Source organism: Cryptotermes secundus, unplaced genomic scaffold, assembly GCF_002891405.2.
Source record: "Cryptotermes secundus unplaced genomic scaffold, Csec_1.0 scaffold318, whole genome shotgun sequence".
In the NCBI taxonomy this organism is placed as follows: Eukaryota; Metazoa; Arthropoda; class Insecta; order Blattodea; family Kalotermitidae; genus Cryptotermes; species Cryptotermes secundus.
In genome coordinates, this window is record NW_019730108.1 from 3,321,040 (window position 1) to 3,336,213 (window position 15,174).

The 15,174-nt window shown below is 37.3% G+C and overlaps 1 protein-coding gene across 3 annotated transcripts in view; it reads left to right on the plus strand.

Moving 5' to 3' along the window:
• LOC111866072 (transmembrane and coiled-coil domains protein 2) overlaps positions 1-15,174 on the plus strand; it is a 77,322-nt gene that overhangs the window by 40,177 nt on the left and 21,971 nt on the right. For 2 of the 3 annotated variants that reach the window (XM_023854634.2, XM_023854632.2), the window contains 2 exons: positions 1,076-1,392; positions 8,620-8,841. In XM_023854634.2, the coding sequence (XP_023710402.1) occupies positions 1,076-1,392; positions 8,620-8,841 (539 nt within the window). The remainder of the gene's footprint in view (positions 1-1,075; positions 1,393-8,619; positions 8,842-15,174) is intronic. The other variant, XM_023854633.2, reaches the window with a different exon arrangement.

The following is a 15,174-nucleotide window of genomic DNA, read 5'->3' on the forward strand; positions in this document are numbered from 1 at the left end:
ACAGACAACACATGAACAGCGATAAAAACAAGAAGTGGCCGCTGCAGCACCGTAGATATAGGGCATGTACCCTGAAAAATTTTAATTTGAAAAAGAAAGAGAACAAAGATCTTATAGACATTTTAACTTGAATTAAGGTTTAAAAAGTGCTAATTTAAAAATCAAATCGACGCATGTAGATTAACAAAGATTTTATACAATTAGAAAGACTGGGATTTTTACATTTTTAACAAGCAGTGTAACAGTTACGTGAGTGATACACACCTGATGATGGCCATTTAGGGCCGAAACATGTAGTGTGGAGGAGGAAAAAGAAGTAAAAACTACAATAAAATTGTTGCACTTAAGACGGTATTTGTCCATATATATTGTGTGAGTGTAACAGGATGCTGAAATATAATAATGTACTTTGAACTATAATAATATGTACAACTCTTAACTGTATTTTAATTATGTAACTACTTTCATTTTAAGACTTCTACTTTCAAGTAATTTTATATTTTTTATATTATTGTATACTATTTGGAAAATCTAGTACTACATCGTGTAATTAGCACAGAGTTCAATAGCTAAAGAAGTTTTTAAGTGTATTTACCTGAAGATGACTTCTTGAAAGCTGAAATATATAGTAAAGTACTACTTGAAACTACAAATATATATTATTTATTGTTGTGTTGTGATGGCTTTCAGTAAAGAAATTGTTTCAATATTTACACAATATTTCAGTATTTGTTTTGCTATTTATGTACAAGGTAGATGTATTCATTCTTAACGCTCTAGATTTTGTTGAACTTGAGGTTTTTACAATGATAGTAATGCTGAGATATATCTTCTGGGATGTAATGATATGTAGTTGGATGGAAATCAGTCAACGTTTTGGGTTGAAGAGTAAGTCAAGCAAGAAATCAAGATGAATAAGGCAGCAAGCAGGTGGTATGTGTTCCTCTGAAAGATCGGTTCAATGTTCATCAGATAACACAAACATTTTACTCAGTTCCTGTTAAACCTTAACTTAGGTCTCAGCAGCTTTAATTTTGTTCCATTGCACTGGTTCACATGGTATTTCTTTGTCTAGGGAATGGTGATAATGTGTCAGTTGATGAAGACAAAACCCACCATGGCAGTGCCACCCTACCTGGTGCCTGCAGTCTTGGTTCTGCCCATGCTTCATCCAGTGCTGGTGTTATGAAGTTTGCTTCAGAGGAGGGTTCAGAGTGTAGTTCTGTGACTAGCGGAAGCATTCCAGCTGGTAATGTAACTCATCAGTCCTCACCTCACCATCCTGCCACTCTCCATTTGCCAGACACATACAGTCTCGAACCGATATTCACCGAACTGCAAGAAAGACGTGAAGAAATTGACAGATTGAGGGAAGAATTGGAAAGTGTGAAGGTAAGCACATTGTATACTGCTACTTATAAGAAGTAGAAACAAAAATTTTTAGAACGAGAATACAGTATCTAGTTTTCTGTGAATGCTTCATTCTCTGTAATGAGGCTAGCAAGACCTCTATAATATTATTACTGTTGTTGTTACTGCTGTTAGTACACTTCTGTGTATAATTTTTAATAGTACATATTTAAGCTGTGTTAAATTTCTCTGATCTAATATAAAGATTTTTCAAATTACTACCATCTTCATAACTGATAACAGAAATGTTTCATGTGAAATATTGTTGCTGTGTTTATGATCTATCCCCATACAAGTTTTGCATGTCCAGCACCTCTGATTTATTCCACTTTGGAAGTTAAGATACCCTGCATGGTGGTAGTATCGATGGTAGCAGATTAGAGAGTACAGTGATGATGTAGCCACTAGTGATGTGATGTTCATACCAAGTTTTGTTACAATTCATCAGTTGTTTCTGAAGTTATTTATTATGTGGGGAGAAGTACACAGACTGTTATGTAACCTATATGAAATGTGATTTTCCTCTTTCCTGGTGTGTACCTAATAGCACATGAAGATATTAAATTAGTCTACACTCTTAGTCAGTTTGTACAGCAACTGTGGCCATTAAAGCAGTTTGCAAGAAATGTGTCAGTTTTTGGGTGAGATTGAAATCCTCATTCTCATTCTCCCCCTGTGAATAAACTGAATTCTTTAATTTAAGTGTTACACTTGGCATAACTGTAGTTTGAGTGGTATACTTTCTATGACCCATCATGTTGGCAATACAGGAAAGTTGAAGCTTACCCTTTGGTGGGAAAGAAATCATAGAGAATGTCAGAATTTTACATGCTGTCACAAAAATTGTCATTGTTTCTGAACTACATATCAAATCAGTGCCAAAATTTGAATGAACATAGTGAATAATATACATAATGAAGTAATGGAAGATTAGTAACTGTTCTCTTTATTTGATATGTGTATAGTCTTCTTGTCACTGGGTGGGATTCATATGAAGAAATATCTTTTGAAGATCTACACATAATCCCCACTGACAGTGCATCTAAAAAAGTGCCACTTTCATTATGATAGCAGTCCAATAGGCCTTTACAGGTTATCAAATGGTTGCACTTGTGTTCTCCTGTGAGTTGTTTTGGAATCCATCGTACACAGACTTTATGAAATCTAAGTCGGGCCTCATATGAGTCATGAGCAGAACTGTCACTGATGCACAGATTATACACCATTTCATTGATAGTCATCTGCCAGGTATCCAAAATCATGGCATGGATTCATTCAGTATTTTCTTCTGTACTAGATGTGGGCAGGCATCCAGATTGTTAATCACTGACATGTGTGCAGTTGTTTTTGAACATGATTATCCATTTGTGCACACTTCACCACAGTAAAGCACATTAAATTACTGAAACTAAAGTTTCTCACAGATGGTTTGTGCTGTGTTTGATTTATGTACCCCATCTTGAAGCTGACACAGGTGTCCAGAGATAGGACTACCTCTATCTATTGGGCTCAACTGAGTTGGTTTTACCTGAAGACGGAGACAGAATGCAGTCTCTGAAATGTTGTGTTTTAAAAAATAAACAGGAGGGTTTTTAGATAAAGAAAAGACAATGGATAATGTCAACCTGTCAACAGGATCAACCTGTTCCCAAGCACACCACACCATACGTTCACAGAAAATCTCTTTTGGAATTTCGTTTCCATTATCTCATGTGGATTATTATGTGACCACGTATGAATATTTCATAAATTATTTACACCGTCCCGGGTAAACGATGCCTCATCACTGAATAAAATGATGCTCAACAGTTCGGGATGAGCTATTATCCAGTGGCTGAAATCCATATGCTGAGCATGGTCGCCTGGTTCCTGATGTTGTACCCTTTGATCATGGTAAGGATACAGCTCTTCATCATGTAAAGTTCGCCACACCTGCATACGTGATACGCCGATGCGAGAGGCCATTCTATGAGTGGACAGACGTGGACTTCTCTGAACCATTTCAAGAATGTTCTCTCGTGTGTTTCTCATTTGTACATCCTCCCTTTCCGACTGCACAGAAACACTCGGAAGAGAACCAGTCTCACGCAATGTCTGGTGAATTCGCGTAAATACACGTCGAGATGGAATCCTTCGATCGGGAAAACGCCTTTGGTACTCTTCAACAGCAGCACGTGCATTGCCACCGCAAAATCCATACACAAAATGCATATCACAATATTCACCGTGTGAAAACACAAAAGGCATTTCAGCAACACCGCACAACTACACATAATATACTAACCATTCACGACGCTGCCGCAACGTACACTGTAGCCTCTGTAGGTAGCGCAAAAGCTTACGGCTAGTGTGAATCAGACACTCAAGGACAAACAGATAAGAGAACACAGCTGACAGGTATAATGTGTGGACCCGCCAGAAGACCACACTTTTCTCGGGCCATTATCTCCGTAACCGTTCAACTTTGGACATAGGTGTTTTGGGTTATATCGGCATATTTTAACATAAGGAACACCCTCCTGAAGTTTGGTCCATTCCTCCTGGGACATGCTGTATATACAGGGTGGGGCGCAGAAACTTCCTTTTTTTGAAGGCGAATAAAAGAAAAATTATTGCTGATAGACAAAATTTATATTTAGCTAATGAAAGAACATACTTTAAAGTTTTAAGTCATCTAGTTTGAAACAAAATATCTTGAAGGTGGTGGCCACCATTCTCTATGCACTGATGCAACCGTTTTCTGAAGTTCTCCTCTGCACGTTCCAAAATGTCCGCTGGAATTTGGGCTACTTCCTGCCAATAACATTCTTCAATTAAAGCAGGTTTGTGGGGCGATGTTTAAAAACCTCTACCTTGAGGTATCCCCATAAAAAATCACAGGACGTTAGATCAGGTGAGTGCACTGCCCACGGGATGTCACCTCGAAGCAAGACGAGCCATCCGGGGAACTTTGCCCTCAAAACTGTCATTGAAGCTCGGGCTGTGTGGGCCGTGGCACCATCCTGTTGGAACCAGACATTTCCTAGATGCATTTCTTCAAGAGCTGGTTTGAAAAAGTCCACATACCACTGTGAATTGACAGTAACTGCATGAATATCTTCTTCAAAAAAATAAGGGCCAATAACTCCCAACTCTCAACAACGCACACCATACTGTCACCTTATCACTATGAAGTGGCCTCTCATGGAGCTCTCTGGGATTATTACCGCTCCAATAGTGCATATTCTGCTTGTTGACATATCCGGATAGGTGAAAATGTGCCTCATCACTAAAGAAAACAAGTGCATCAGGGGGTAAAGTTTCCAATAACGTTTCGCACGCCATTATTTGGTTCTGGAAATCATGTGGTGACAATTCTTGCACAACAACCATCTTATAGGGATGGAAATGAAGATGTTCGTGAAGAATTCGGCTCATTGAATGATTGGATATGTCTAGGGTGACTGCATGTTTGCGAGCGGAGCGTCTTGGAGATCTCAAAATTGACTGTCGAACTGCCTCCACATTTTCTGGTGTTGTAACGGTCCTTTGATGTCCTGATGATTTTTTCACCACACTCCCGGTTGTGCTAAAGTTCTCTACCCAGAAAAAATCGATTTCCGGTCAGGAACCAGACCTCTGGGCTTAATTCCGAAGTGAGTACAGAACGCACGCTGCACCGCCACATAGGAATGGTTGTTCNTACAAGACCATCATCAGGCAGTTAATATAGGAATACATTTAGTTATTGAACTACCAACATGGATCCATACGAGTGCAATGCGTCATATTATATAAAAACAGAATATTCTTTTTGCCTCAAGCTGGTAAGTATTACAATTAAAATAAGATTAAACATAAGACAAAAGATAAAATATATAAAAAATGAAATATATACCACGTACCAAGATATATTAGGGATATAAATGTTGAATATATTACAAAAATATTAAATATTAAAAATACTTAATTTTTTAAATATGTATGGGTGGTAAAAATATGTATGCCAATTAATTCTAGGTTCCAGTGCTACGGTGTAGAATTGGGCAAGTTATGTCATTGTAGATCTTTGTTGTTAGAAGCTTTCTATGTAGTAAACCCAGTCGTGGAGCCCAGAGACAAGTATCTGTATCGAACCAATGCACAGTTAGACCACATCGAACATATAGACACCCAGGCAAAATGCATACATCACATTTATCAGTTTAAGGGAGATACAGGAGGTCAGATGGGATGGAGGTGGCATCACACCAGCATGTGAATATACATCTTTCTATTGAAAGAGGAATGAAAATCATTAATTGGGTACAGGTTTTTTCATATATAACATAATCATATCAGCAGTTAAGAGGGTAGAGTTCGTTAGTGATAGGATATCATATAAAATACTAAAAGGTTGCTGGTATGATATCATCGTTATGAAGGTTCACGCCCCAATAGAAGATAAAATGGATGACATAAAGGACAGGTTCTATGAAGAACTAGAACATGTATTTGATAAATTCCCGAAGTACCCTATGAACATTTTCCTAGGAGAGTTCAATGCCAAAGTAGGGAGGGAAGACATTTTCAAACCAACAATTGGGAATGAGAGTTTGCATGAAATTAGTAATGATAATGGAGTTAGAGTAGTAAACTTTGCCACATCAAAATATCTTACTGTCAAAAGTACAATGTTCCCGCATCGTAACATCCATAAATTTCCTTGGTCATCTCCTGATGGGAAGATACACAATCAAATCAACCATATTTTGATAGATAGGAGATGGCATTCAAGTATACTTGATGTGTGATCATTCAGGCAGGAGACTGTGATACTGATCACTACCTGGTGGTGGCAAAGGTTAGGGAAAGACTCGCTGTGAGCAAACAAACAACGTACATAGTTCATATGGAGAGGTTCAACCTCAAGAAATTAAATTAGGTAGAGGGTTAAGAGCAGCGTTGTGTTGAAATCTCGGATAGGTTCGCGGCCTTGGAAAACTTTGACACTGTGGTGGATGTTAATAAAGCTTGGGAAACTATTAGAGAAAATATCAAAATTTCTGCAAGGAGAGTCTAGGTTATTATGAACTGAAGAAGCGTAAGCCATGGTTCGATGAAGGACGCTCAAAATGACTAGACCAAAGAAAACAAGCCAAATTGCAATGGTTACAGGATTCCAGTGAAATGAACAGGGATAATCTGAACAATATAAGATGCGAAACCAGCAGGCATTTCAGGAATAAAACGAGAGAATATCTGAAAGACAAAATTGATGAGCTTGCAACGAAAAGTAAGAACAATCTAATTTATTGTATTAATACGTTACATATTTTAATATAATTAATATGTTTGAATGAAACTTATAGTAAAGTCTGTACAGGTAAACATTTGTCTTAGAAATTTCCTATCCAGAATGGTCTAAGACAAGGAGATGCTTTATTGTCACTGCTTTTCAACTTTGCTTTAGAATATGCCATTAGGAAGGTCCAGGAAATCCAGGTGGACTGAAATTAATTGGGACACATCAGCTGTTCATCTATGCCGATGATGTGAATCTACTGGGTGATAATATAGATACCATAAAGAAAAACACAAACTTTAATTGATGCAAGTAAGGAGGTTGGTCTAGAAGTAAACAGAGAGAAAAGTAAGTATATGTTGCTGTCTCATCACCAAAATGCGGGACAAAATCATGACATAACGATATAAAACAGATGTTTTGAAAATGTGACACACTTCAGTTATTTGGAAACAACGATAACAAATCAAAACCTGATTCAGGAGGAACTTAAGAGGAGATTGAACTCGGGTAATGGTTGCTACCATTCGGTCCAGAACCTTTTGTCTTCTCGTCTGCTGTCCAAAAACATGGAAATTAGAATGTACAAAACTATAATTTTGCCAGTGGTTCTGTGTGGGTGTGAAACTTGGTCTCTGACATCGAGAACCTTTTGTATTCTCGTCTGCTGTCCAAAAACATAGAAAGTAGAATATACAAAACTATAATTTTGCCCGTGGTGTGGTATGGGTGTGAAACTTAGTCTCTGACATTAAAGGAGGAAGATAGACTGAGGGTGTTTGCGAACAGGGAGTTGAGAATATTAGGACCGAAGATGGATGAAGTGACAGGAGGTTGAAGAAACCTGCATAATGAGGAGCTTCATAACTTGTACTCTTCTCCAAGTATAATTAGAATGATCAAGTTAAGGAGGATGAGATGAGGTGGGCAGGCCATGTAGCATGAATGAGGGGTATGAGGAATGCATATAGGATGTTGGTGGGAAAGCCAGAAGGACAGACACCACTGGGAAGACCAAGGTGTAGGTAGGTGGACAATATTAAAATGGATCTTAGAGAGATAGGTTGGGATTGTTTGGATTGCATTGATCTGGCTTGGGATAGGGAGCAGTGGAGGGCTCTTGTGAACACGGTAATGAACCTTTGGGTTCCATAAAATGCTGGGAAGTTCTTGAGTAGCTGCAGATATGGCTTGTCCTCAAGAAGGGCTCAGCTCCATAAGTAAGTAAATAAGTAATATCATAACTATTATTTACAAAACTCTCTATATTCTTAATTTATTTTTCATCTTGTTTTGATTGTAATACTTAACAGCTTTGAAGCAAAAAGAAAACTCTGTTATTGTATAATATGATGCACTGCACTGGTTATGGATCCATATTGGTATTTCAGTAACTAATGTATCCCTATAGTAACTGCCTGATGGTGGTCTTGTACGACTGAAACATGTAGCAAGAATAAAAGCCTATTGTAAAACATTAAAAGTGTAAATATTTGTTGTGTGATGGTTAAACTATTTTTTTTATTTCTAGTGGGGTGGGACTAAGTCCGTTGTACTACGGCCACTTCTGGCCTATTCTACCAGTCCCAGATGATAGGTGAGGGTGATTGTGGAGCAGTTGGTGGAATGAAGATTGGCAGGGGAAACCGAAGTACTCAGAGAAAACCTGCCCCAGTGCCACTCATGACTTTTCATTTGGATATTGGTCTTATATAAGAGACGAGTTATACATTTTGCAATAAATGCAATTACTAATTCTAACCCAATGTCTAGTCACTAACATGTGACAGTGCTATATTATTTGCTATAGAAATATGTTTTGAAATTGTGGCTTAGTAGAAAATCCAAAGGTAGGTTTCTGTGAATACAGTTATGAGCCTTCATAGTTTGTTAAGGCACAAACTGAATAGAAAATTCTCTGTCTTAGAGGTATGCAATCTTTGTAGCAGGCCTTTCAGCGAGAAGTGACTTTCATGAGTCAAGCGCTACAAGAAGAACGATTTCGTAGTGAGCGTCTGGAGGAACAGGTGAATGACTTGACAGAGCTACACCAGAATGAAGTGGAGAATCTCAAGCAGACCATTAGTGACATGGAAGAGAAAGTGCAGTACCAGAGTGAGGAGCGCCTGCGCGATATTCACGAAATGCTAGAGTGCTGCCAGACTAAGGTCAGGAACCTGTTATTCTTTCGAGTTCTATGGTAAAGCTGAGGCTCTAAGAGCATGATCCACCTTAGAAAATGCAGTAACAGAGTGAGAAGCACCTGTCTGACATTTACAAGATGCTACACAGCTTCCAGTCCAAAGCCAGGAACCTTTTGTTTTGTTTCGTTTCTGAGTTTTGTTGTAAAGCAGGGGTCTAAAAGCACTATCCACACTGGAAATACAAAACTCATTCCTTGACAGTTTGAAGATGTAGTACCCACTGATGCAAATTATGATTATTTTGTTGATGGTTGTTAAATGAATAAATGGATTATGTGTTGTATGTAGAATAGCTTTAAACTACCCATCTTCTAGCGAATCACTACTCATTTTAGAGGACAGAACTCAGTTCCTTTTTACAGTGTTCATCCATAAGTCTGCCCCTCAGTTCTGAATTGCTCTTATTCTCACCTGCCGTATGCTTTCTTGTATGTGGGTGTACAAATGCACTGAGAAAAATTGTAACCTGCATTGTCACTGGGCAAAGCAATATGTTGCACTTTGAAGTTATTGAAGCAGGAGCTGTGAAAAGTTCTTCTCTCCTGGGATATCATGCTATCTAGTCCATGAAATCTCAACCAAGGTTTCACCATCTTAAGGGTCAACGAGTAAGCCGAGTAAGAACTGAACAGTGGAGGTGGGGTTGTATATTCCTCCAGAAGTTGGTTGACTTTCACAAGCCTACATGGTGTTATATCCCAGAATATAGAACTCTTCAAAACTTTTTTCAGAAGTACAAACATGGAATGCAGTGGAAGAATACCATTTTTTGGGATATGATGCTTACCAATGTCATTGAGGGCCATACTGTCTCCATCTCCAGGGTAGGACTCTTCAGTTCTTAAGTTCCAAATAGCATATTCATCAAAAGCCAGACTATTTAGCATCACATCCCAGAAGACAGTGTTCCTTGTCACCACTATGAGAATTTCTGATCCCTCAAGGGATGGAGCAGCTGTGTGACTAGAGGAATGTATTATTTTGTGAGAAAATCGTGACATGCCTGTTGGAATATAAGTAGGTCATGCTTTTTGCAGCTTTCCATCATAACATTCACATTTCCATTATACGAGTATAATCCAATCTGAGGCTTTCTCTGTTCCTGAAAATAATTTAGTAGATACTGGTGGTTTCCTTAGACTGTCACAGCTTCACCAGGCCTATTTAGCCAATGCTTTGACAAGGGTGTCAAATTTAAATCTGGAATTGGGCAGATGGATAATTTTTAAATTTTTGGCAGGCCACATGTCATTTATTTAAAATTGAACACAGTATTCAATCAGTCCATTACCTTATTACCATATTTCCTCAATTCTAAGACACTTCCCTGCTCCACATTTTAAAATTTCTGAAATTGGGGCGCGTCTTAAGTTTGATGGCATCTAAGAATTTATGTCAACAAAAGGTATCTTATATGACTAAAGAGCAAGGAAAATCTTTATCTCCATAACATTAGTCATGGGACAATAGCCACTGAGACAACAACAAAGGAGATTCTGAAATTATCTGTTGTGTATTTTGATTTTTGAAAATGTCATTACGTGTGACAGTGTATGAAGCACCTAATAGGGTCTTGGAGGCTGGAAATAAAAGTATAACTAACACTCTGCAATGAAGAGACATCAGTCAGTGTTCATTGCTACACCTATGCTTGTCCTGAAAATTAAGGATGCATTAAATAATGATTAATATCTTCTTTCCTGAAAACCTATTGCTAAGTCAAGTCGTACAGTTGATGGTGTCTTGAAATTACTACCACCATCACTGTTACTATCACTACTCCTGCTGCTACTTATTATTTATTTATTTATTTATTTTATAGCTGCACTGCAGTCTCTCTTCACTGACATATGTTGTACGTTTTCATTCTTTTCATGCTCACATATCTGGTACAAGAATCCCATCAAGAAATTCTTCAAGAGAGAGTTTTGGATTTTATTCTATTATCGTTAGATTACTAACTGATTAAATCTTACTTTAGCTATCATGTATATTGACTGGAGAACTGGCATTGTTTGGAATGGGAGGAGATTTTTATTTAAGGTGAGATATTACTGAAAACCACTGTGATCACAGATGTCATGTGTCCAGAGGTCGCAGGTTCAATTCCCAGTGAGGTCATTGTTTTTTTTTCAATTGACCTAATACTTCTAGCCCCACAGTGGCCCTGGGCTCGACTCAGCCTCTAACAGAAATTAGTTCCAGGAATCTACCTGGGGGTTAAGAGCGGCCGGCACCTAATGCTGACAACCTCATTGCCATCTGTGAGCCGATTGTTTAGAAAATGTAGGATCCTCGACATCTCACCACCCTATGGACCTCCATGGCCTGTAAAGCGATAGCTTTACTTTATCTGTCCATTGAGATGGGCTTTTCTTCATATCGTTATTTACAAGGGGAAAAATTCTTCGCACACATACATGCTGCCAAACGTTATAACCATTCTTAACACAAAATACCCGAGCAGAGGAAATTTTTCCTCTAGCAAATAAGAATAACAATCTTGCAAATTTTTCATAAATCATTTGGTTCAGGCAGTATCACATCACAAATTGGCTAATTCCATTTTCAGATGTTCTCAGTCATCTCAGTGTTCACCTTCAAAGGAACTGCAACCAACATAAATTCCAGTTCGTTAATTCTGACATCCTGGAATTGCTCATTTAGCTCCTCTCGTAGCAGAAAAATGCTTTTTGAAAATTCTTGAATATGCTCAAGAAAAAGTGGGAAGTGAACAAAATTCATAATTTTGAAAGACTTGATGCTGCCAGATATCTCTGTAATGGGCTTATCTTTGCCTTGTAACTCTTTGTTAAAAGAGTATCCATGCAACCTGTCACAGCCACATAGAACTCTAGATCACTTGTCTAGTTCTTCAGTTCTTTTATTATTCTTTTCCATGAATAATTTGATCTCCTTCAGTAATTAAAAAAGTTGCAAAACCAACCCATGACCTCATATTTTACTGTGTTTGCTTTCTTTTTTCCCCATTAAAGCTACAAATTCATGATGGTTAAGGGCACTTGTGCAAATAAAATTCACAGTTTCATCAGTGGTATAATTTACATGTGTCATCTTGAAACTTTGATGAAGGTACAATTGGAGTAAATAAAGAAGTCATCCCCTCATTTTTTTTCTTGCAGCACTGTTACTTTTGCCAATCATACTTGGAGCCCCAACAAACTCCATAGTATTTTCCATATACAGTTTATATTTGCTAAAAAGGTTCTCCAATTCATAAGAAATTTAATTAGCATCTGTTGTTCCTTTCACAGGTACCAGATCTGAAAGTTCCACCAGTAACTGAAAGTCCTCATTGACACCTTGAATAAAAACAGCATGCTGTACAATACCTGCAGTGTCTGTAATCTCATCAGTTGCAGTTGAATATACCACAAAATCTTATGCATTTCTTTAAGCTGATACTTTGTGTCTTCTGCTAAATCATTCACAGTATCAGCTACTGTGTTTGCAGAAAGACTGATGGCTTTAAAATGCTGACATTTTTTGTGACACAGTATTTCTACTGCCTTCATTATCTGTTGACATACCATTTGTGAATGGTTTCAATTTCTGTGCAGTAATTTGTGAAGTAGCTTCATTTGATTCAATAGCAACAGCATTTAAGCTGCTGTTGCAGATAAGGGTAATTTATCTTCTTTTAGGTTTACTTCTAGCACATCAGACTTACCTTTGTATAAAGTGTTTGTATTCTTTTGACACTGATACCTCCTTATTGCAAATGAGACAGACAACCTTTCCCATGCACTTCACTAAAAAATATGTTTTCCAGTTTTTCTTGAAACATGTGGCCATTATGTAACTGCCTCTGTGGTCTAGTGGTCAGAGTTCCTGGCTACAGATTCAGATGTCCGTGTTCAATTTCCGGCGCTACCAAATTTTTTCTGAGAAGTAGTGGGTCTGGAACGGGGTGCACTCAGCCCCGTGAGGATAACTGAGGAGCTATTTCAAGGAAATAGCGTCTCCTATCTAGAAAACCGAAATTAACAGCTGTGGGGATTTGTTGCGCTAACCACTCGACACCCTCTATCCGCAAATATTGGCACTAACTTCGCCGACAAGCACCAGTCACTTGGTTGGTATAGTTCGCTTGCATTCTAAAATCACAGAGTTTGTTTGTTTATAACCATCATCTTCAGATTTGCTCTTCTACACTTTTGACAGAGACATCACAATATAAATGAAGATTCCACACACAGAGATTTCAAGGTCAACTCAATACCAAACCTAGTTACAGAAGAGACACAAGTGCTTGCAATGGTTACAATTGCCACAATCCCATCTAGCCTCCAAAACCATAGGCTGCTGCCCCAGTCAGTGATGTTTTGTGAAGCAGACCTTACATGGAAAATTTTTACTTTGTTACATACTATAAATTTTTTTATTTGAAATTTACAATAAGACAATTATTTTGATTTTGATTTATGGCCAGCAGTGATCGTGAAGTTCCTGAGGTGAATCAACAAATAGTGTTTCTTTGCTTCTGTACAGTGGTTTCTTGGCACTAGCACTGCTACTGAACAGTGAGCATGTAAGAGTTTATTGCCCTTCAGAAGTGCCCATCTCTTTGGCAGCAGTTACCACCCACAGAGCATGGGGCTCTAGAAGCTCTGTCCTCTGTGTTGCCTGATAGCAATATAACAACTGTGGATAACCAAGATCAAAGGTAGCAAACCTTTTGCCGTTTTGGACTATAGAAGGGTATGATTTTGAGCCAGTTTACTCAACAATAAGTTTAGAAAATAAACAAGATAGACACTATCATGTCAACATCCGCTTTATTTTGCTGTTAATGACTGCACTACATATATTGACCCTTACCTGGGTCATCCTCAGGCGTACATGAATACTTGGTGTTAGTTTTCTGAGTTGTGTCATTTATTCAGTATGAATTCATGTTGTATCTATTTCATTACACTGTCCTGATAATACACTTTGTTATTTAAAATAATTATAACTTGACATAAAAATAATACTGAACAGGTAACAAATTAAAACTGAAATATGTAGAATTGAAATTGCTGTTAAAATTCATAGTTAATATGAATAATAATGGTCAGTATTATATATCTAAGCTTTCGAAACCACTACATATCTTAATGTGTGATGGCAATTTTTTTTTTTACATTATAGTGGTAATATTGTAACATGGGGAACTGCGGGTCGAGATCTTTTGGTGGCTTTCTAGGTTGTGTTACTTTTAAGTTTCATGTTAGACATGTGAAAGCAGATATTGTTCTACCACATGTCCTCGTGTTGTATATATGTGGCTGGGATGTTCAAGTTTTTGATATGGTATATAGTTGCAGTTCCTGCAGTGTAGCGGTTCTGTCACCAAAAAAATCTTAAAATAATAAATTAAATTGATTATTCATTTTTGAGGCAGACAAAGTTTTATTATTAGAACAGGATCATTCCAAGGACTGCATAAAATGATCTGGCAGGCTGCATGAGGGCCATGTGTTTGAGACCTCTGGTTTTGATGGTTCCCAACAGGCTGTTCAAACTACTGTGGCAGTGCCAGGTGATACATTTCTTGTTTTACATTGCCACGACAGACCCTCATGTACTTAAGATATTGTACTTTCTCCTAAATCAAGGACATGGGTGCGATTATGTATTATTCATTCATTCATTTATTTATAGTTCCAAAAAAATCCATAGAGGCATCTGCCTCAGATATAGAACAAGTCAATAATACAATATAGCATATAAATATACATACATAATCAGATAGTCATCATCGTCAAAATTTAAATATTCACTACAACAAAACTACTGTACAGCAATACATTCCATATATCAAAATAACATATAAAATTACATATACGATCAAAGACCACCAAGATCCTTAATATAGTAATATAAAATCTATTTTCTTAATATATAATACACCTGTATCATAACAGTAATAGCACCTTTTTCCTGAGTATTTATTCCATAGTCCATTGCATTCTAGCAATAGGCAACAGTGTTCATTTAAATATACATTTTATTCATACATTCATTCATTCATTCATTTATTACAGTTAAAAAATCCACAAAGGGGTCTGCTTCAAAATATAGAAGAAGTCAGCAGCGCAATATAACACATAAATATACATGCATAATCAGATAGTCATCATCATCAAAATTTAAAATACAACACAACAAAACTACTGTACAACAATACATTTCATATATCAAAATAACATTTAAAATTACATACATGATTAAAAGACCGCCAAGCCTCTTAATATAGTAATATAAAATCTATTTTCTTAATATATGATACAC